The 23942-nt window shown below is 42.9% G+C and overlaps 1 protein-coding gene across 2 annotated transcripts in view; it reads left to right on the top strand.

Moving 5' to 3' along the window:
- The window catches only part of phf20l1 (PHD finger protein 20 like 1), a 170265-nt gene that overhangs the window by 86856 nt on the left and 59467 nt on the right, over window positions 1-23942 (top strand). For both annotated transcript variants that reach the window (XM_068031404.1, XM_068031403.1), the window contains 2 exons: window positions 5277-5474; window positions 14182-14469. In XM_068031404.1, coding sequence (XP_067887505.1) covers window positions 5277-5474; window positions 14182-14469 — 486 coding nt within the window. The remainder of the gene's footprint in view (window positions 1-5276; window positions 5475-14181; window positions 14470-23942) is intronic.

The following is a 23942-nucleotide window of genomic DNA, read 5'->3' as shown; positions in this document are numbered from 1 at the left end:
AAATAAACTACAAAATTTGCTCAAGCCTTAATTTCATTGAGGTATCTATATGCATGCAAACTTTCTTTTTAAATCTCTAACTTGGTGTGGGTGGTGTTTCTGATAGTTTTCTGATTCTGAAACCTGAAGGTGATTTCCAAGTTTTATGATGTGTGACCAGAAGCTTTAGTTGAACTTATATGACAGGAACTGCAGCATCACCAGGGATTTTCTTAAGTTGTAAAGTTACAGAAACATTCCCAACCTTTGAATTTCATTAATTTTAAGATTCAAATGACTGCTATAATGTATTTGGATTGAACTATATTTTCTTTAAAAAAAAATTCCTGGTAATTGGCAGTAACTTGTTTTTCTCTTGCTAAAAATGTCTTCAATTAATGTTACAATGCATTGATGTTTTTGTTGAAATTCAGAAACTTAGGTGAAGGGCCATCGTGCAGGACAACACTGTTGAAGTCAAGTGAAATTTAGTAGTGATTAGAAGATTTCAAGCTTAGGTTTTAAATGCTTTTAATTGTGAAGGGAAATATGAAGGAAATCCTATGAAATGATAATCGGAGGTGGCGCACCAGAGGAGGAACATTAGAGGAAAATTTAGAAGAACTATGACCCAAATAGTGATTTAACACAGAACAGAAAGGCTGCAATTGGGGAAGTGTGTTTGAAGTCTGGACTTCAGAGGACAATCACCTATCGAGATTTTTTTGTTATATTTTGTTGACATGGGGGAGATGCTAGAAAAGCCCCTTGATGTAAGAGCAGTATTCAGACTTTTAAAGGAAGTTAAGTTTTTTGAAGGAAATGGGGGAGGGGGCGGGGGGGGAAAGTGTTTGACTTGACCAAGAAAACCTTAGGGACACCTTTCCCAGTGGAGAAGGTGGGAGTTCCATTTGATGTCACAGTAATTGCACACCATCAATTAGGAGTGTAGTGGCAGGAGGTACTCTGACCGCTACTTCTATGGTTAATCTACCCAAAGCTGTATAGTATGCTGGAGGCAGTTGACAGAAGACTAATAACTACTGTTACAGGTCTGAGATATGAAGAAAAACTGGAGAAACATTGTGCTTTTCAGGATTGAAACGTGATCTTATCGAAGTTTATACATTAAAGAAATGTAGAAGTTAAACCCAGAATATTATTTCAAATTGTGACAGCAAGACAAGGGGACATGTATTCAAACTAGTGAAAGGTCAAAATTAAGACTAGCATCAGGAAATTCTTTACCTGAAAAGTAATCCATGTATGAAATAAATTCCAGAAGGAGCAGTAAAGACAAATTCCCAGAAATCTTTTACGAAAGAGTTGAATGCGAAAGTGGGAGGATATTATGGTTTTTTTGTATAGTTGAATGGCTGCCTTCATTGATAACTACCTTGTGATTTTTGTGACACAGGGTATACTTGTATTGTGCTGTTATGTAAAATTCCCAAGGTGCTTCAGAGTCTTGAGGAAAAACTGGCACCAAGCCAACAAAGCAAAGATTAGATGGGATAACCACAAGCTTAGTTAGGAAGGGAAATTGGATGGTTAGTAGTTTAGTGGGAATGGGATCATGGAAGCAGCAGATGTATCTCATGGACTAAATGAGCTTGGAGAAGGTTTCAGGTATGGTTCAGGAATTGGGTAGGAGGGACTGGGGAGGGGTTTGGTTTAATGGGAATGGAAAAATAGAAGAGGCAGCTGATCAGATTCACAAATATATAGAAGCTGCAGCATGGCAACCAGCAATTCACCCAGGCAATCCTTGTTGCAGTTTATCCTCCACACAGGCAAATAGTCATGATGACCTTTATCCTCTCCCTGTATATCAGGCATAGTCTCTATCTTAGTGATAAAGATGTGAGAGTGGGGACAGAGGAAAGAGGGGTTTGAGCAAGTGATTGGTGGTAAAGAAAAGGAGCCTGGGATAATCTTTGCCTTCCAGCATGGTTGTACAGTAGTAGTCGATTTTCACAGAGTCGACCAAGGACTGGCAAAGCTCGATAGGTTTGAGCCAAAAATAGCGATGAATAGCTGAACTGGTTGTGTGGCAAGTATGCTCACGTTCGTGCCCCTTAGACTTGAGAAAGTGAAAATAAAGGCTATATCAGAGCCCTTGTCATGAAAGGAAGAAAAACAAGCTAACAATCTAATTTTGAGGTTCAGGAAAAAATTGCACACTCTTTTTTTCAGTTTTTCCCTCATGAGTTCTAATGTCATTCAATTCCCTTCTACTGCTTTGAATTCATTTCCTGAGAAATTTCCTGGAGGTTACACCAAGAAATAACTGCTCAATGAGCACTAGCTGTGCAAGTGGAGCATGAATATTGCTGGTTAATGGCAAGGCTGCATGTGATTTTCGTTAAAGCAATTGAAATTGAGATTTTTGTAATCTTTTAGGTGAGAAGATGATTGTTGGCAGGCATCAACATTTTGAGAAGCAAAGAACTTGCATTTATATAGCACTTTTCAGTCCCCAGGATATTGGCTTCCAGCCAATGAATTACATTTGCAATGTAGTCACGGTTGTTTTACGTTTCAAATGTAATTCATTGGCTGTGAATAATGATTAGTTTGTCACATATGTATTTAAATTACTCTTTCATCTTAAAAATTCCAAGATGGTGCTTCATCTCTGCTGTATCAACAATAGCCCACAGAGGTTTTTCTGATAGCTTAGTGGGTGCATGCACTGTCTAGTGTGAAACTGAGCTGATCTGTGTTGAGTAAGCTGATTTCAGCCTAGGTAGCAGTAGGATTGTAGCACTTGGTGACAGTACCCTGTAACTAACTTGGTTGCGAGGAGGAGAACCGATCAGCCTGCATCCTGCTTTTGATTCTCATCCAGTGACATTTGCTGGAAAACAGACTTGTGGATGTCGAGTAGGGGCTGCAATGCCTCTTAGAGTTAAATAACTACCAACATTTGCGGTAACTGGCTAATTATGGTGCAATCACGACCCAGCTTGAGCCAGTGACTTCAAAAGTGCAGGGAATGGGGCCAGGTTTGCTGGGCCCAAGCCAACCCTGAATATGCCTAGTTCATCTGAATGGCTGGTGCATTTATACTGGTGCTTGATGCTATTGTACACCGATTGTTCCAGTTACAGATTGAGGTAACTTTTCACGATACCTCCTTCATGCTGCACCAAACACAAGGATTCCCAGTAACAGCAAGTGAGAACACGAGCAAAAAAAATGGCTTTTTACTGAATTGAACAATTGGGTTGAGATGTAAAACCTTCTATTTTCAACAGTACTGATTCAATTGTTAGAAAGCTGCTGTGCAAAACAGGTGGGTGAGATTGTTTTAAAAACCCAGCAAATGATGGAAATCTAAAATTATGGCAGAAAATGCTGTAATAGCACAGCAGAGTAAGTTAGTATCTTTAAGAGAAGATGGGTGATCATTTCGGGTGGAACCCTTCATTAGAGTAGTCCTGATAAAGCCACCTTAAGAGTTAAGATATCCTTGTGGGTGACTGCATATTTTTAAGCATTGTCTGCTCTTGTTCCAGAGAATGGATTTATCAGTCTCATGCTGAGGGTTTATACTGAAAAAGTGAAATTTATACCAGACTGTAGTGTAAGTCAAGTGATTGTAAATGGGAATCAAGCAAGTAATCGTGCAAACTCTCTGGAATTGGGAGATTGTTTATCTAAAGAACTGTTTTGAATAAAGACAGGGAATAGAGATAATTTGCACAGTTTAGGAATACATTGCCTGTTTCTATGTGAAACAAAATTACAAAAATCTATTTTTATTATTTGTACAATATTCACCCATGCACTGGATACTTGATGCAGTTTGTTCATGCTGCTGGCTTGCTTTCTATATGTAGCACCTGTTAGAGAATTCTCAGATTACACAATAATGTTGCGTGGATGTTCCAATGTGGCTGACGAACACAGGCTTTCTTAAAATTTGAAAAACATACATGGAGTGAAGATGAGGTAAAGCTTGAAGTAGTGAATTTGTGACATCAAGTATGGGTTTTTAAAAAGTGTAGAACTTGTGGGAAGAAAAGACTGAGGGAAGTAAGGTATTTCACCATGTTAAAGTCATAGATAAGGGCAGGTTAAGAGTAACAAAAGGAAGAAAAAGAATTTGTATTTATATTGTACCATCCAAGTCCTCAGGATGTCCTAAAACCAATGATGTATTGGCTGTGTAATGAACCTTGATTTCACACAGTAAGAATTTGCTTAATGGGAGGCGTAAGGAGAAAGAAAAAAAAGTCTGTTATGACTTGTAACAGAAAAAGAGTAGGAAGGAGAACTGGGCCATCTTGTCAGCCGCCAAGCTTTTTCAGGAGCATTGAGGGGTATCGGCAATGTCATTCAGATATGGAAGCACTATTCCAGCCCTAGATGAGTTTGGTCGTCTTGGAGTGTTGGAGTTTTTGAAGCAAAAAGTAATATTGGGCATCCAAGAGGAAACTAAGCTGCTTCCACTCAAACACTTGTGTGTCATCACAGTATGCAAGGAAGGTCAGCCCAAATTCCATTAGATAGTTGGATGAATTGGACTGATTTCCATTTCAAACATGCACTTTTCAGCTCAAACTCTTCATATTCTCAACCTGATCACTATAGTCTCAGCTACATTGGTTCTGACATGCTTTTCAGAAAATGTTCATTTTATTGAGAATATTCAAAGCATTTGCTAGTTCTGTCGCTCCAACAAAATTATTATGGCTGGGGCCAATGTTGGGAGTTTAGTGATAAAAAGAAAAGGCTGGAAATCTAGAATAATAAACAGAAAATGCTGGAAACATACAGCAGGGTCAGTACACATGTCAGTGTTTCAAATGGAACTATTTGTTGGAACTGGCCGCCTGAACCACTAACCTATCTTTTGTTCCCAGATGCTGATTGTGCATTTCAAGCATTTTCTGTTTTTTTTTCATATGTTGAATTTCAGAGTTGCCTTTTACCACTGAGCTGTAGACCTCTGACCTCTTGAGTATAGATTCAGATTTCATGTCTCCAATGCTTGGGCTACTGTAGTATAGACTGAATAATGTGGTGTTGTACATTGTGAGATGGTCTCTCTACTTACATGGATACCATAACACATTCATTCATACTTTCATTTATATAATTGCTTCTCACTTTGTTGAGCTTTCTCAATGTACTCTTGGAGTTGTTACTTTTTGTTCAGCAGGCGTACTTATTACATAGTCAGTGAGTTTTCAAATAATTTGCCATGCCTACTTAGTATTGTAATACATAAGCATTCTAGTGGGAAGCCTACAATGTCATTCACTTGTGCTGTTTCTGTTTTGGTCCAGATTCTGATGATTACCAGCTTCCGCGCAGAGAGTCCAGTTCTTTTGAGTTCAATGACTTGGTGCCTCTTGACCTCTCCCAGCATTCTCGGCACAAGGCCCCAGCACCTGTTTCTTCTCTTCAACTCCCTGGAAAAGAACAAACAATGAAACCTCATTCTAAAATAATAACTGATGCGAGCGTGGCTTCCTCTTCATCAGGTTGGTATTGGTTCTTGCTAGTAGTGAGTGAGTTGTGTGGGATGTGGTGGGTGAGGTGAAATGGGCAAGGAGTTTCCTACCAATTCAGTTGGTCCTGACTTAGGATCAGAAAAGTGCTGTGGATGATGCTGAAGTCTTGGATTGTATAAGGATGCAAGAACTTTTGGAAGGGGGAGACCCTTCCATGTGTGGAGCAATACATGGCTGTCAGACCCAAATTATACTGCCAGCCTCTGTCTTGCTCTCTGGCCAAGTCAGTATTCACTATCAGGGTTCACTTATGAATTGTAACTACTGAGATGCAGAGAATATGCATTATAGAGTCAATGGAACAAATTTTGGACATTTAGATCACTTGGTCAGAAGTGTAGAGGAAAATTGAGTGGAGAGCATTGCATACCCTTCATGGAGTTTGCATAAAGATGAACAGACAGCTCTTAGTAAATCATAAAGCAGCAATTAATAATCTAAAATGCCAGAATAAAAGCAAAATACTGCAGATGCTGGAAATATGAAATAAAAACAAATTGCTGGAAATACTCAGCAGGTCAGGCAGCATCTGTAGCGAGAGAAGCAGAGTTAAGGCTTCAGGTCTGTGACTTTTCATACAGTCATCAATGTACTGGAAAAAGAGGTGAGGGAGGGGGCCTGAGTAGGACTGGAACAAAGAATGTTTGACATATTCCACAAAAAGCGGATACCCATAGCTACCTTTTATTTGAAGGAAGTGAGTGAAGTTGAAGGAGAAGTTGTTCAATATAAGAACAAGTTCAACCAGGCAGAGGAGGGTGATGCTGGATGGGGACTGGTTGGGCCTCTGTTCAAGGAAGAAGCAGAAAGCCCTCAGACCGTCCTTGTGGGGGATGGAAGTATTGAGAGATTGGCCGTCCGTAGTGAAGAGGAGGTGGTTAGGGCCAGGAAACTGGAAATTGCCGCAATGACATAGGGCGTCAGAAGAGTCACAGATGTAGGTGGAAAGAGACTGCACCAGGGGTGAAAATATAGAGTCAAGATAGGAAGAAATAAGTTCAGTAGGGCAGGAACAGGCTGAAACAATGGTTCTACCAGGACAGTCCTGGTTTGTGGATTTTGGGAAGAAGGTAGAAGCGGACTGTCCAGGGTTGCAGGACTGTGAGGTTGCAAGCTGTAGAGGGAAGATCTCCAGAGGAGATGAGGTCAGTGACAGTCCTGGAAACAGTGGCTTGATGATCAATGGTGGGGTCATGGTCCAGGGGGAGGTAGGAAGAAGTGTCTGAGAGTTGGCGCTCAGCCTCTGTAAGGTAGAGGTCGGTACACCAGACGACAACAGCACCACCCTTGTCAGCAGGTTTGATCACAATGTTGGGTTAGACCTGAAAGAACGGAGTGCATCAAGTTCGGAGGGAGACATTATAGACTGAGCGAGGGGAGCAGAGGAATTGAGGTGGCCGATGTCAGACCGACAGTTCTCAATGAAAAGATCAAGAGTGTGTAACAGGCCAGAGGGAGGGGTCCAGGTAGATGGAGAATACTGGAGGCGGGTGAGAGGGTCCGCTGGTCGGGGGGAGGATTCCTGGTTAAAGATGTGAGCCCGGAGGCAAAGACGATGGAAGAAGAGCTCAACACCATGCCGTGCACAGAAATTCATTACGGTGGGGGCGTAAGGGGATAAAACTGAGTCCTTTGTTAGGTATAGATCGTTCAGCGTCAGATGGGAATACCTGGCATTGGGTCAGATTAGAAGAGATGGGGTCAGAGGGAAGTGAAGGAGAAGGAGGATCTGGAGGGGTGTTGGTGCCCACGAGCTGCTGGAGTTAGCATTCTTTAACACCTGAAAGGAAGTGAAAAAGTTTTTTGTTAATGCGTCGGATAAGACGAAGGATGAATTGAAACTGCAGAGCAGAACAGCTTTGAGATATGGTGAGGCAGTGCTTCTAGAGAGAGAGGCCAAGTGTGTACATGTGGCGGTGCATGGCACTGATTGTGGATCTAAGGATGCGGTGAGAGCAGCAATCCGAGGAAAGTTGTATATTTTGGAGATACTTATAATCCTGGGTTGATTCAAAGCACAAAGGATGAAACTTCAATTGGAATCCATGTGAAATAAGTCTGAGCCGGAGACAGTCGCTGAGGAAGGAGATGTAGCTGTGAAAATGCGTTTTGGTAGACACGTTATTGAACACCTGGAGGGAAATAGAAAGCAATGAAGGTGAACATGGTAAAAGAGACACATGGAAATCCTGTCAGAGAGAAGAGCAGAACTTCTTCAAGATAGGTATTCCTGGAAGATAAGTGGTAGTGAATTAAACACAAAAATAAAAACAAAATACTGCAGATGCTGGAAATCTGAAATAAAAACAGAAAGTGCTGGAATTACTCAGCAGTTCAGGCAGCATCTGTGGAGAGAGAAGCAGAATTAACTTTTCAGGTCTGTGACCTTTCATCAGAACTGGCAAAGGTTATAAAAGTATAAGGTTACTTTTCTAACATTTGCCAGTTCTGATGAAAGGTCACAGACCTGAAAAGTTAATTCTGCTTCTCTCTCCACAGATGCTGCCAGACCTGCTGAGTAATTCCAGCATTTTCTGTTTTTCTTCCCTAAAATGCCAGAGTGGTTTCAGTTTTCCATCTGGCCCTAGGTTATATCGCAGTGCAAAATTCACTGAGGTGCTTGTTACAGTGCAGATTAGACAACATAATGGTGAATTTTTTAAATATTTGTTATGCTGATATATTTGGTATGATATCAAGCACTATAAATTTCTTTTTTACAGAAACTAAAACACTAAACACTACTCATTGCCTTCTACAGTACAAAAGATTTGTTTATGGAGATCAGAAATTAAAACCATAATGCAGCAGAACCGTTATTGCAATCAGCTACTGTCATTTATCCTAACTGCCCTCCATTTAACCCCACCCAACCCTATCCTTTCATAAAAGCAAAGTACTGCGGATGCTGGAAATCTGAAATAAAATCAAGAAATGCTGGAACCACTCAGCAGGTCTGGTAGCACCTGTGAAAAGAGAAGCAGAGTTAACGTTTCGGGTCAGTGACCCTTCTTCGGAACTGACAAATATTAGAAAAGTCACAGGTTATAAGCAAGTAAGGTGGGGGTGGGGCAAGAGATAACAAAGGAGAAGGTGTAGATTGGACAAGGCCACGTAGCTGACCAAAAGGTCATGGAGCAAAGGCAAACAATATGTTAATGGTGTGTTGAAAGACAAAGCATTAGTACAGATTAGGTGTTAACGGACTGAATATTGAACAGCAGCAAGTGCAAACCTGAAAAAAAACAGTGGGTAAGCAAACTGAACAAACTAAGATGAAATGAAATAAATGTAAAAAAAAGATTGTAAAAAAAGAAAAAATAACTCAAAATGAAAGTAAAATAGGGGGCTGTCATGCTCTGAAATTATTGAACTCAATGTTCAGTCTGGCAGACTGTAGTGTGCCTAATCGGTAGATGAGATGCTGTTCCTCGAGCTTGCGTTGATGTTCACTGGAACACTGCAGCAATCCCAGGACAGAGGTGTGAGCATGAGAGCAGGGGGGAGTGTTGAAATGGCAAGCAACCGGAAGCTCAGGGTCCTGCTTGCGGACTGAGCGGAGGTGTTCCGCAAAGCGGTCACCCAGTCTGCGTTTGGTCTCCCCAATGTAGAGGAGACCACATTGTGAGCAGCGAATACAGTATACTACATTGAAAGAAGTACAAGTAAATCGCTGCTTCACCTGAAAGGAGTGTTTGCAGCCTGGGATAGTGAGGAGAGACGAGGTAAATGGGCAGGTATTGCACCTCCTGCGATTGCAGGGGAAGGTGTCATGGGACGGGGACGAGGTGGTGGGGGTAATGGAGGAGTGGACCAGGGTGTCACGGAGGGAACGATCCCTTTGGAATGCTGACAGGGGAAGGGAGGGGAAGATGCATTTGGTAGTGGCATCACGCTGGAGGTGGCGGAAATGGCGGAGGATGATCCTTTGGATATGGAAGCTGATGGGGTGGAAAGTGAGGACAAGGGGAACCCTGTCATGGTTCTGGGAGGGAGGGGAAGGGATGAGGGTAGAGGTGCGGGAAATGGGCCGGACACGGTTGAGGGCCCTGTCAACCACAGTGGGGGGAAATCCTCGGTTGAGGAAAAAGGAGGTCATATCAGAAGCACCGTCATGGAAGGTAGCGTCATCAGAGCAGATGCGTCGGAGACGGAGAAACTGGGAGAATGGAATGGAGTCCTTGCAGGAGGTAGGGTGTGAAGAAGTGTAGTCGATGTAGCTGTGGGAGTCGGTGGACTTATAATGGATATTAGTAGACAACCTATCCCCAGAGATGGAGATAGGGAAGTCGGGGAAGGGAAGTGTCAGAGATGGACCATGTAAAGGTGAGAGAAGGGTGGAAATTGGAAGCAAAGTTGATAAAGTTTTCCAGTTCGGGGCGGGAGCAGGAAATGGCACCGATACAGTCATCAATGTACCAGAAAAAGAGTTGGGGGAGGGGGCCTGAGTAGGACTGGAACAAAGAATGCTCGACATATCCCACAAAAAGACAGGCATAACTAGGACCCATGCGGGTACCCATATCGACACCTTTTACTTGAAGGAAGTGCGTGGAGTTGAAGGAGAAGTTGTTCAATGTGAGAGCAAGTTCAGCCAGGCGGAGGAGGGTGGTGGTGGATGGGGACTGGTTGGGCCACTGTTCCAGGAAGAAGCGGAGAACCCTCAAACCGTCCTGGTGGGGGATGGAGGTGTAGAGCGATTGGACGTCCATAGTGAAGAGGAAGCGGTTGGGACCAGGAAACTGGAAATTGTCAAAATGACCTATCCTTTCATGGATGTGTTGAATTTAGATATCTCGGCCTGCTGAAGCCTCACCCAAATTAGGAGTGGTCAGTGAATGTTGATCAGGCCTGATTCCCTACCCTCCTCCAACCCGGGCACTGAGTCCAGCTTTAACACCTTTCCTGCCACTGTGATCCAACTCTCAAACCTGGATCTCTTTTAGATAAAGTAACTCTTACTGGGGAAACTCATTGAATCATTGAGGGAAGCCCCCAGGTTCAAAGAAACTATGTGGTTTAGATACAGTTGGTGCTGTAAACTTTGTGCTTTCCCTATTTTCCTACTACAATGTCATGGCTGCAGAACCAGTGACAGTAAATTACAAGTAAGGATAGGCAGTATATGGATATAAAATGTTGGATGTTGTTATACGGCTAGAATTTTAATTGCAAAATATTTAATCGTCTCTAGAGAGGACAGGGTGCTGGGATACATTTTCTTTTAAAGAGAATGCTATTTTTAATAGTTTTTTTTTTGAAAGTTCGATTTTTGCAATTTATCCTGATAAAATCGTCTTTATTAGGAACATAGGAAAAGGAGTATATTCCACCATTTCATGACTATTCTGTACCTGAGCTTCCATTTACCCGCCTTCGCTCCCTCTCTCTTGATAGAGCCGTACCTAACAAAACTGTATTCACCTCAGTCATAAAAGTTCCATTGTCCCAGAACCCGCAGCCCTTTGGGGGAGGTAGGGTTTTAGATTTCTACTACCCTTTGTGTGAATAAGTTTTTCCTGATTTCACTCCTGAATGGCCTAATTTTAAATTATGTCTCTTCATTCTTGATTCCCCCACTGGAGGACATAGTTTCCCTGTTTCTAGCATACTGAATCTTTAACATTTTAAACACCTCGATCAGACCATCTGTCAATCTTCTATACGCAAGGGAATACAAACGAAGTTTATGCAATCTCTTCTCAGAATTTAACCCTCTAAGCCCCAGTGCCATTTGTGATGATTCTTTTTGTGCAAATCGGAGTCTGTATCTAGTGTGTTGAGCATGATTTAAAAGTTCCATGAATATACACAAGACCTACCCGCCCATGCAGTCATCTTTCCCCCAAGAATTCTTCCTTACACAGTTCGAAAAGGTTCAATAGTTGTTCTTCTCACTCTCCAAATTGTGCCCCTGCAACTGTGCAGCATATAAAATATTCTGTGGTTGTGTTGGCTGTTCATCAACCAAGCTGGGTTTGCTTTGAGCAGCACTACTCATTCCGCCCACGCTGTTTTATTTTTCTGTCTGTTTTACAGTTTTAACACAGTCAAAAAAAAATTCTGATAGCTGTATAATGTAGTGGGCCCCAGTATCCTTTGAAACTGGTATTTATTGTAAAAATAGATTTCTTCATGGGGAAGGGGGTTGAAGTTAATACTGTAGTCCTCAATGTTTGATCTGTCGGGGATACAATATGTTATAGTGGCAACTCCTCAGCAAGGGCAGAGTCCAATTGATAGAGGATCGTCTATGTAAAATATTTCCAGATTGTGTGCACGGAAGCACTTAATGTCAATTTTAAAAGAAAAAAATTATGATGAAAAATAGCTCTATCTTCAATCGAACTGGAAGTTATCTCCACTTGGATATTTCTGTTTGCTAATGATTTAAGGCAGGAGTTCTTGGCTGCTGGCAGGAAGGCTTCTGAAGTGCACCTGTAAATGGGGAATCTCTTCAGTTCTGTAAGTGAAGCTGAATTAGCCTGTGCAGGCAATTCATACATGAGTCAAAAAATTGGCTGACGATGACTGACTTTCCAAATTACCAAAGGCAAAAAAAAACTTCTTCTGGTGTAGAAAGCTCAAGTAGCTCATTGAGCTTATCAGTGAGTAATGGAGCTGCACACTGTTCCAGGTTCAATCTTGGGTCTGTGCTGAGTTAGCTGATCTCACTAGGTGGTTGTTAGAAGCACTAAAATTGGCCTTGCAATTTTAGGCTAGGGAGGCAAAAATCAGGGAGAAGAAAATCTGCCAGAGGTCCTCGTCTTGACAGCTTGTGCATATATGCAGTTCCAGCTGGGTTTGATCATCATTGGAAGAGCACATGTTGTCGGTTACGGAAAACTTGGGCTTGGCTGTGCTGCCCTCTGCAGTTCAATCACCTACCGACACTCAAATCTTATAGACAAATGATGGCCACTTGGGTGAATTCCCATTGGGTAGCCAGTGTGAGACTATTCCCCTATGGAGCACTTTTCCATCGCTCTTGCTTGTACCACCCTTGAATTTACATAGGAGCAGGAGTAGGCCGTTCAGTCCCTTGAGCCTGCTGCACCATTCCATTAGATTGTGGCTGATCTGTACCCCAACTCCGTTTACCCACCTTTGTTTCATATCCCTGATCCAACAAAAACATATCAATCTTCGTCTTGAAAATTTTAATTTGTCCTAGCATTCACAGCATTTTGGGTAGAGATTCCAGTTTTCCGCTGCTCTTTGTGCAAAAAAATGTTTCCTGATTGTCACTAGAAGGTATTTTTAGCTTGGGGTGATTCACATTTCAATGTTTCGTTCCTTTCACTTGATAGGGTAGAAGTGCCTGATCTACTGCTTTATGACAGGTCCAGACGACTACACACATTCTCTTGGTTAGATAGTTGCTTGAAGAAGAGGAATATTAAATGCTATGGAGAAGGAACAGTACAGCCGGATTAGATTTAGTGACTCATGCAGAAAAACATTGGCAAAGGCTTGATGGACTGATTGGCCTGTTCTGTGCCATTCTGTGATTCTAGGTGCTCATTATTATTGAATATAGTATGATTTCTGCAATCGCCTAACTCTTATGCCATATAACCTGACTATACAGTCTGTGTGGAAAGAGGAGACATTATTGGCTGAAGGCCTTTCTCATTGCATATTCTCATACTAGAGACTTGGTATCCAATATTGAAACTGTAATTCCCCTACAGTGAAATCTGGCCCAGCATCATAGCATATTTCTAGCAACGGGCACCTCAGCAGCACGGCCGCCCACTGGGCAGCTGATTGAGTCACTTAAGGGCCACTTCCCACACCCGCAGGCGTTTGCCCACGTCGAGAGGGCCCACCGTTGCATGGGGAGACTGTCAGAGAAGCCCTGGCGGCCTTCCAGCAGGATCCTGGAGGAGCCTCCCCCTTCTTTGGTCGTTCCATGGCCCATGGAGGTTCACCCCAGGTGACTATGGCCACCCTGGTGGCAACGGTGCCGCCAGTGCACCACGACTCCATCCCCACGATCACCAGGGCCTGCTTTTCTGGCCCTGGCTTCCTCCCCAAAACCTACCTGATCTTCAAAGGTGCCTCACCATTGAGGTGCCCTTTCCCTTGTGTTGCAGCCTCAGTAGTGGCCAGCACTAGCGGTGGTGCTGCCAGCCTTCTGATTGGGTGGGCTGCTGTCCAAATTTGGACGGTGGCCCGAAAAAAAATGCCGCCCCAGGGTCCCACTGTCCTACGGGAGCAGGGTCACCTCTTGTTTTCAGTCCCTCGGCGGGATTTCCAGCTCCTCTGAAAAACTCATCCCAGTGTTTCAGGAAGATGACCTTTCGTCATAACTGGAAGATGTTAGTACCAAAAACTGCACTGGCTACCCCTTGTCTTTGTACTTGGCGACCTAACACAAGATTGGGTAACAGGATACAGGAAACAAACCCAAAGCAATGTAATACTTTGATGTGCTAAGGATGCAGAGTAAGAGAGGGAGGTTGTGTCTCGAGGTGGACAGATTTAGCAGAGAGGGTTCACTCCTTTTTTAAAAAAAATGAATGATGTAAGAAGAGACATTATTTTGGATGACTGAAATCAAATGCACCTAAGGGCATTCTTCATCTGAACCTATCTTGTGATTTTGTAATATTCTTTAATTTATTTCCCCCATTTTAATATGGTGCTTCCTTTCCTTTTGCCCTCCTTTCAGTAACTAATGCCAAAAAAACAGAGGATCCATTAGCTCCCAAAGAACTGGTCATAGAGCTTGACCACAACAAGTTCAAGTGCAAGTTTCCCAGGTGCTTCAAGGCTTTCCGTAAGGCCAAGCTGCTAGATTACCATGTAAAGTATTACCACAATGCAGAGAAAGGATCCGACTCAGAGACTAGCTCACTGGAGAGTGGGATGCGGACTCGTGCCAGCTCAGCCAGCATGCCAACATCAACTGTGGATAGCCTGGGACTGAAGAGACGGAGACCTCTGTCAAGTTCCTCTTGTAAGTATAGAAGGTGTAATTGGATTGGTGAAGATATTCTTAAGGAGAATTACACGCAAATGAAAGAATGAGTGGATAGAATATGTTTCAAACATTTGAACCAGCTGTTCATACTGTAGCTCATGCCTGCCCTTTTTACTGCAAGACCACCCTTCTCAGTAAGATGCATTGCCTGTTTTAAGATTGGATGGGAGTCTAATGGGACACTGGTGCTCCTCACAGTAAAATGATATGTTGTTTTATAAGGGCAGGAGTATTAAACCATATAATGCACAAAATATTCTTCTGCTGCCAATATGTTCCCTTAAGGCTACAAGGTATAATTACTCTGTATTCTTGAAATGCAAATGCTTGGGTTAGTTAGAGGTCAGATTTGACTTTCTCTTTCACGTTTTTAAGTGTAAATCCTGAGGTGAATAAGGGCTACATGCACTCTATAAATTAGATATTTCCTTTTGCTGGGGACTTTCCAGTGTAGATTGTAAATGATTGGTGTCCTTTCTCTTTTTCAATAGATTTTTAATAGTGTGACAGATTTTTGATGTAGAAAAGTGTGACTTCCAAATTTGACAGCAGAAGTGTGATGGACAAAATGCATACCATACAAAAATCTTTTGTGTAGAGTGTGCATCACTCACCAGTTATCCCAGGCCAGACGTCACACTTTGTTATGGCACTTTTATGCTGAGACTGCTAGCAGTCTTTAGTAAAAGGGAAGGAAAGCCAGTCATTGACCTGGAGCTTTAAAATTATAAGCAGTTACACCTGCTCATTGATGCCAACTGTATATTGGTAAATAGAATTACTTGAAATTTCCTATTTATAGCTGTAGCAAAGACCAGAACCATGATCCAAGGAGAGCATTGCATTGCTGGAGGTGCTGTCTTCTGGATAACATGTTGACATAGAAATTTGTTGTCATCATGCCTGTTTCACACTTGTAATACCTGCACCTAAGCATCCAGTATGATGGCGATACATGTGCACGCAATCATCCTGTACCAGAATGCGCCGCCCACCCTATTGGATACGGCTCCTCTGTAGCCGTCCAAAGCACAAACCAGAAAAATTCAAAACGCGTGTTAAAATATTCAATTGCAGGTCGTATGTTTGTTGTAGGACCCTTTTTCTGAATTGGCCTGACCAAGTGCTTGACTCGCCATGTGTGATAAACTCACACAGCAACTTGTGGCGCTAACTGCCCAGTACCCTTCAGCAGTGTTTATTAAAGGTCCATCCACTACATACAGGTAGTTGCTGCTTTTTCCTTTTTGACTGCTGGTTAACTTCTCAGTGTTTATTGGCCTATTTTCAGCCTTCTGTAACAAAATTCCTACTTTTGAGGAGAGATTTTTTTTTTGCTGGTACTGCACTGCTTTTAACTGCTTACAGTTTCAACTTCAGTATAGTCATGGGTGGTCCATTAGGGCTGCACTTGGGGCTGGAGAAAGAGGGGGAACAGCCAAGTTCCATGAAAGACAAATTGGAGTATTTTCTAATTTGTGATAAAATAGAAAGTGCCGTGGAGCAAAAAGATTTGCGAATCTAGGTATACAAATCACTAAAAGCTAGCAGACAGGTACAAAAAAGCAATCAAAGGATTAATGGAATGTTGGCCTTTATTTCAACAGGATTGGAATACAAAGGAAAGACAGTTAAGCTCCAGTTGTACAGAGCCTTGGTCAGACCTCAGCTGAAGTACAGCATTCAGTTTTGAGCATTGCATCTCAGGAAGGATATATTGGCCTTGGAGTGGATGCAGCACAGATTTAGCAGAATGCTGTAGATACATAAGAACAGGAGCAGACCATTCAGCCCCTCAAGTCTGTTCCACCATTAAAATGCACCATGGCTGATCTGTATCTTAATTCCACCTACCTGCCTTGGCGCTATACCCTTGTCTAGCAAATATCTATCAATCTAGATTTAAAAATTATTAATTGAACTAGCATTTACTGCTTTTTGTGGGAGATATTAGAACTAAAAAAGGGTTAGTTATGAAGATAAATTGCATAGATTTGGTTTGTATTCCCTTAAGTATCGCAGATTGGGGGGTGATCTAATTGATTTCAGAACAAGGGGACATAATCTTAAAATTAGATTCAGGAGTGAAATCAGAAAGCACTTCTTCACACAGAGGGTTGTAGACATTTGGAATTCTCTTCGCCAAAAGGCTGTGGATGCTGGATCAATTGAAGCTTTCAAGACTGAAATGAGTAGATTTTTATTAGGTAAGCGTATCAAGGGATTTGGAACAAAGGCGGATAAATGCAGTTGAGGTACAGCAGTCGTAACCTAATTGAATGACAGAACAGGCTCAAGTGGCTGAATGGTCTGTTTCTGTTCCAATATTGAAGGCAGGAGGTTGCAGGAATAACTAGAAGAAGGAGGAGGAACGCACTGTTCAGGAGGTGTACTCACAGCAGGTCTTCAGGAGGCACACCTACTACATGAGGATCACTGAGGACAACTGTCTCGGGTGCCTTCTCTTCATAAAAGATACTATCTCAGAGCTTTGTCACATGCTGCAGCCGTAGCTCGGGCCTCGAAACAGTGCATGGACAACACTGCCTGTGGCTGTCAGAATCACCATTTTCCTAATCATTCATGCCACAGGCTGCTTCCTGGCTGCAGCAGGTGACTCTAGCGACATCGCCCAGTTTGCAACCCATCATTGTTTCACAGATGTCACCGACACTTTCTACGCCAGGAGGAACAAATCCAACTCTTTTATCACAGAGTGAGGCAGGATGAGAGAGCACTAGGCTTTCCCTGCAATGTAGGCTTTCCCAGGGTCCAAGATGCCATAGACTGCACCTATATTGCCTTGTGTACTCTCCATCTTTCTGAATAGGAAGGGATTCCAGTCCTCCAGTATCCAACTTTTTACATTCACATGCAACACATCATGCAGATCTGTCTTGTCCGCTGTAGAAGCTGTCAAGAAAGGCTCCAGCATAGAGGGCACCACTATCATACTCATGGAGCTGACCATGCTGTCTATGTTTGACAGAATGATCGCCATGATCTGTGCGAAGCTCCAACTCAAGTTGGAACATGACTCATCCATGCTCTGAACCTTTGTGTGCAAACTTGCTAGCAGGCTGTCTAGTGCACCTAGTGTTTCCTGATCTAAACCCATTAGCTTTCTTCAGTAGCCTGAGCCCTCAAAATCAGCATCTGAGCACTCTGCAGGTGATTCACCATATGAAGATTCCTTCCCTCACCTCTAATGTTGCTGCTCTCCATGGCCATGGCTTTCCCCATGCATGTGATGGCTAGCATTTCTTATTCTATGCTGAGAGCATGTGCAGGCAGGTTTGACCTCCATTCTAGCATAATCTTCTCCTGCAAGAAAGAAGAGAGTATATTAAACACATCCTTGTGAGAATGTGCCTGTTGTAGTCAAATATGTCGTATGTAAGGTGGAGGTGAGGGGAATGGAGGGTTACAATAGTGGTGAGTGTATGAGTATGAGGAGAAGGAGGTGGAGTAAAGTGTGGTGCAGTGATTGTAGGAGAATGAAGGGAAAAAGGGGGGGGATGTATTGAGAGTAGTGAGGCTGGAGGTGGTTGAAGTGTGAGCAGAGAGTAAGGGTGGAATCTTGCCGCCTTTGAAAATATTCTTCCGTCGGGTCAAATGTGGGTCCCGACTCTGATGGTCTGTGAGTCCCATCCACCTGAGCGATCTTCCCGGAGGCAGCCAATTGAGAGACCCCCTCCGGGAGCCCTGTCCAATTAAGGATGGCAGCAGGTTCCGAAGGCTGCAGGCTCAAACAGAGGGCCTGCAGTTCTGGAAGGCCAGCAACCCCACCAGGAGAGGTGTGTGCTGCTCAGGCAGAAAGGAGAGTGAGCCTCAAAATGGAGGTGCCCTCTGAGGCATACAGTAATTTAAAAATGATGTGAGCTGAAGCCAGTAGGCCCTTTGGAGCGAAGGAGAAACACCTGCAGTGGATCTATTTGGGCCACAGGTGTGGCCTTTCCTACTCGCAATCCCATCATTGCGGCATGAAGTCTCAGGCTCCAGTGGTCACTGGCCCGCCACCAGGAGGCCGCCTCCATTGAGCTGTCGGGTTTGGCACTCAGCGGGAGGTCACTCCAATGCCAGGAAGATCCCGACAGAATCCTCCCAGTCCCCCAACATTAGCCTCCTAAGTGCTTATTATTGATTACCTACTGCTGCTGGGCGAGTATTTACTTCCATTGTTCACCCGCTTTTGGCAAGATCACCCGTCCACCAACCCAAAGTGGACCTTTCCTATTTGCTCCCTGATCCCGCCTCCAAACAGGCCTGCAGAGGTCTCATCAGATTCCATCGAAAGGGAGCAATATTCCTGGTATTGACAACTCTGATTAGGTCATTGAACTTATTTTGGCATTGTAACAATGTTCTGAAGGATCAGAATCTCCCAACATAGCATCGGAGAACCTGAGTGCCCTGTCTGGACCTCTTCTAGCTATTTAGCCCGTTGACAACATTTCCTGCTGTCTGCAGGCAGGCTGCACCTCCCCTTTATGAGGCTCTGGCTGTTGAGTGGTGTTCAAGACACCAATTTCCCCCCATTCCCCACCCACCCCAATGCATGCAGCCAACGAATCATCAACTTTAACATGTCACTCGCACCTATTGACATGAACCAACCCTCCTCGCCCGCCACCGTCCCCCCCCCCCCCCCCCCGCTCAGTCCTGCCATGTGCCCAATTTAGGGCATTATTGAATGTCTAGTTGTGCAGATAGGTGGGAAATGATGGGGATGGTTTCCCTTTTCCACCTCTCAACTGACCGAAGACAGCATTTTTGTTAGAAATATGTTTTAACCCGTGAGCATTTTAATGGTCAACAAACAGACAAATGACAGGTTTTCTCATAGGTTTAAAGAAAAGTAAATGTTTATTAAACATTTAAACATATAAAAAAGGTAAATGTTTATGAAACAGCACCTGAAAATATTTACAACTTCACTCACGCTTACACGCACACAGAGACACACACACACATAAGAAAAGATATAGATTAAAAGATAACATGTTTAGGTCTGATGGTTCACTAAACCTGGCGTTCTCCCCAGTGATGAAGACTGAAAAAACGGTGCATGCCTGTTTTTCCTTTTTCCCAGTTCGTTGAAGACAAAACTTGGAAAGTTTCAGGAGGGCGAATATGTTGTTGCAGACTTGGTTTCGCTGCATCTCAGTAATAGTTCAATGTCGAAAACCCAGGTACAATTTCTCAGGTATGGAGTTCAAGGCCACATCCAGCCACTGCTCTCTCTGGCTGTCTGCCTTTGTCTCCCCAGCATTTACTTTTATTCAGCTCCTTATCAGACCCCTCGTTTCTGTCATGTCACCATGGTTTCTCTTGACCATTGTCCTCATAAAGGGTGTCTGATGGTGAGGCCATTGTTAGACATAGGTTCTGGTTGTCACCCATCTTCATTCCATTTTGATAAAGTGGACTTTTTTCACACCCATTCATTTGAGTTTGAATTTGGTGGCACCATGTCTGCCATGCCATTGTCAACCTAATTTGTTGAGGACAAGTAGCCATTAACACAGAATGGGCAATTTACATTTTAATGCTTTTTCCAAGGCTAGTCCAGACATGAAGATCGACTCAGGGTTCTTGTAGTTTCCATGTGTATTGGCAGTACAGGATAAGGTCACCTGACCTCACGACTCCATCTTGTTTTTTCAGAAAAAGTGTCCATTTTGAAGATTTATAAGCTCATTATAATTCCTCCTTGCTTGAGCATGGCATAAGCCATAACATCACAATCCCTGTGTCTGTTCAGTTGAATTTAAAAAATACCATGGCACTTTATAAAGAAGTTTATGGGAGTTCTTCCAGTGTCCTGGGAAATATTTATCCCTCAGTCTTACCACCAAATCAGATGAACCCATCATTTATCTAATTTGCTGTTTGTAGAATTTAGCTAGGTGCATCTAGGCATCACATTTTCCAATAAAACAACAGAGTACAGTTTTTTTATATAAAAAGTAGTTCATTGTTGTGAAGTGCTTCTGTAGGGCAATAAAAGCCATGAATGTAATGAATGTTGTGTGTAACTTAAAACACATTTCATCAAATTATGATACCAGTTGGTGGGGCTTGAGAAATGTGAAAAAGACCATTAATGCTTGGGAGGAACAGATGAACTTGGATGTATGGTTCCCAAAGCTCTCACCACTGGGGTTTTACTTGTGTCATTTCTGAGTCTGTTGTAGATGAATTGATGGAGGTTGATCGCTATGATTATCAACAGCTCCATCAATAGCTCCGGGGCGGCGCAGTGGTTAGCACTGCAGCCTCACAGCTCCAGCAACCCGGGTTCAGTTCTGGGTACTGCCTGTGTTGAGTTTGCAAGTTCTCCCTGTGACCGCGTGGGTTTCCGCCGGGTGCTCTGATTTCCTCCCACAGCCAAGGACTTGCAGGTTGATAGGTAAATTGGTCATTGTAAATTGCCCCTAGGTGGTGGGGATGTGGTAGGGAATATGGGATTAATGTAGGATTAGTATAAATGGGTGGTTGTTGGTTGGCACAGACTCGGTGGGCCGAAGGGCTTGTTAGTGCTGTATCTCTCTATGATTCTATTATCCTTGTATGACTGGCTACCAGGATGGTAGAAGGTGAACTAGATGGGCCTTGGTCTTTTTTGTTGAGTAATTCCTATGTTTCTAAGCATATACCCAACGGAAAAGCTTTTAATTTGATCCTGATAAAACTATAGCAATACGTTGGATTTATTGGAAGCAAATTATTAATAAGATCACAAGATAAATATAGATGACGAATGCCTGGTTCATACATAAAGTGCCCCATTGTAATTTTCAACTGTTTCTTAAATGAATGCAGTATTTATTAAAGTGAAATTGATAGATGATTTGAATATTCACATTGTAATATTTAGTAAAATAAAGTGTACCTGATTTCATTACATTTGACCCTTATTCTGAAAGCCTGGTTCTGATTTTCAACTTAGCACGTTGGAGGGTGTTGGTAATAAGTGTGGGTGGGTGCTCAGAATTAAGAATTGGAGTTCTGTACTTACACTGAAGCATTGTGTAAAGTAATAGGGTGTGTCTTGCCATTTTGTATTTAAAAACTGAAGTAGTTAGTTTGTCTGTAAAATCAGGCTTACATTATATGATTCAAGACTGTAAACCCAACCCCATTGAGATCTTTAGGGACTGGGTGTGTTGTGTGGGCACAGCAGGAGGCTATGTAAACACCATATTTGCTTTGAAAACTACATCCAGCACTTCTGACAAAGTTAAAAGTTCTGCACAGTGCCTATGAGACTCCGTGATGGTCAGCATCCACGAATTCAGTCAGTGGGCAGTTTTCAGAACCAGCTAATAACATATTTTCCTGTGTTTTGGAGCTTCGGTCGAACATACTATTAACCAAAACCCAATTTCTAAAGTGATGCATAAAATAGGATGGATTTATGATTCCAAACATTGGTACAAAAAAGACCTTCCTGTGCTGGTATTGGCACTGGGATTTCAGTAAAGTGTAGTGGTTTTGATCTTTTCGTTCGATATATACCTAGAAAACGCTTTTATGTAGGTTTTGACCTTCCAAAAGTGAAATATTCGGGGCTGCAAGTATATTACAAGCAGTGGCAGCAATTTGAGCTGATGAACTAAAAAGGCCACATTATTCTGATAGCCTTGTGGATACAAGCTACAGTCGATATAGTGCTAACAAATGCAAATTCCAGGTTTGATTTACAGTTGATCTCAGTTAGGGCCCCACTTGGGCATCACAAATGGCCTCCTATCCATAAGCTTGGAAGGGGGGGGAAGTAGAGAAAAGATTAGGGCTGCTGCCTGCCATCCTTTACACCACCCCCCCTCACCCCCTTGTGCCCAGTGCTATCCAATGACTGTTGCTAGGAAAGTGTGCATGTGTGGATATTGGGTGAGGATAATATCAATGTCTTTTGAAGTTGAATGATGTGCCAGTACTCACTGTTCAGACTCTCACGTGTAGGATGGTATGCCATGGTACGCCCTGGTTTACAACTCAGAAGAGGAGGGGAGAAATTGAAAGGGTAAATATATAATGTCACATTATAATAATAACATTAAAGCTTAAATGGAAGCAAAGGCATTGAAAATTAGAAACCCATATCGTGAAGCGTTTGAGAAGATCTTATGAGTTCGAGGCACTGCATTAATGCAATTTGTGGTAATTGTTTCCCTGCTGGCCTGAAAGCTCCCAATTAGAGTTTGCCTCTCCGCTCAGCTATTCCAACTATGACAATTTTTAGGTGCATCTTCAAGTGACACCATTAGCAAGAATGGGAAATGCAACATTCCCTGGTTGTAACATGGATTCCTGAGGTTAGACACACTTCTCTTTCTGCATCCCCCCCCCCCCCCCCCCCCCTTTCCCCCTCACTAGTGGAGCTGATCTGGGACACCCATAAATAGTCACCTGGGGTAGTCAGATGGGAATGAAACCCACTTGAAGGTCCTTCATGCTGCCAGGAATATTGAAATTTTAAGAAAGTGACAAATAACTGCAAGGTGAGTTGATATTGCTCTTGCATTAAAAAGGCAGAGGACAGGCCACCTTTCATGGCTAAGATGAGGGCTCAAATCCAGCCCTGACTGGTATCAAAGTCCCTTCTATTGCCTGGCTGTCCTTGGAGAAATGAGTTTAGACAGTCTCGGTGCGTTTCCCAGCAGAGCCAGCAACACTGAACGGCCCTTAACTTGGTAGTAATTGGTGATACCATTCATACAGGACTAAGGATGGTTGATGTTGAAAAATGGAAGGAAAACATCTCTATTCTGGCTGCTATTCTGAGTTTGTGGTTGGATTAGAAAGGGGGAGCTTTACCTTTGCTGTACCTGACATGAGAATGCTTAATGCTGAAGTGGAAATTGTCCTATTTCCTAGAGCTAACATCTTACCCTGGTCAGCACAGTTTTGTTTGGAAAAAGTATAAAGTATCTTGAATTTAAAAACTGGCTCCACTAGTTCCTTCCCTTTAAGTATATTTGTTGCTGTCATGCATGATTAGCAACAGCACTGCAGTGGATTTTACTGTACATCGTATTTGTACATCTGCCAGTTTGACAGACTTAGTGCTGAATCTTGTTTTGCTTAGCACACTCACCAGTGCAATGCCTATCCCTTCAAACTGCCTGCAGATTCTGCTACTTAGCATTATTGTAATTTTTTTTGTTTAGAGTATATATAATCATAGAATGGTTACAGCACAGAAGGAGGCCATTCGGCTCATCCTGTTTGTGCCGGCTCTCTGCAAGAGCAACTCAGTTAGTCCCACTCCCCAGCCTTTTCGCGTAGCCCTGCAAATTCTCTTCAGGTTCTCATTTGAAGACCTCGATTAAATCTGCCTCCACCACATTCTCAGGCAGTGTATTACAGATCCTACCCACTTGTGGCTTAAAAACATTAATCATGTCACTGTTGCTTCTTTTGCCTATCACGATAAATCGGTG

This window comes from Heterodontus francisci, chromosome 5 (genome assembly GCF_036365525.1).
Source record: "Heterodontus francisci isolate sHetFra1 chromosome 5, sHetFra1.hap1, whole genome shotgun sequence".
In the NCBI taxonomy this organism is placed as follows: domain Eukaryota; kingdom Metazoa; phylum Chordata; class Chondrichthyes; order Heterodontiformes; family Heterodontidae; genus Heterodontus; species Heterodontus francisci.
This window is presented reverse-complemented; position numbering and strand designations above follow the sequence as displayed.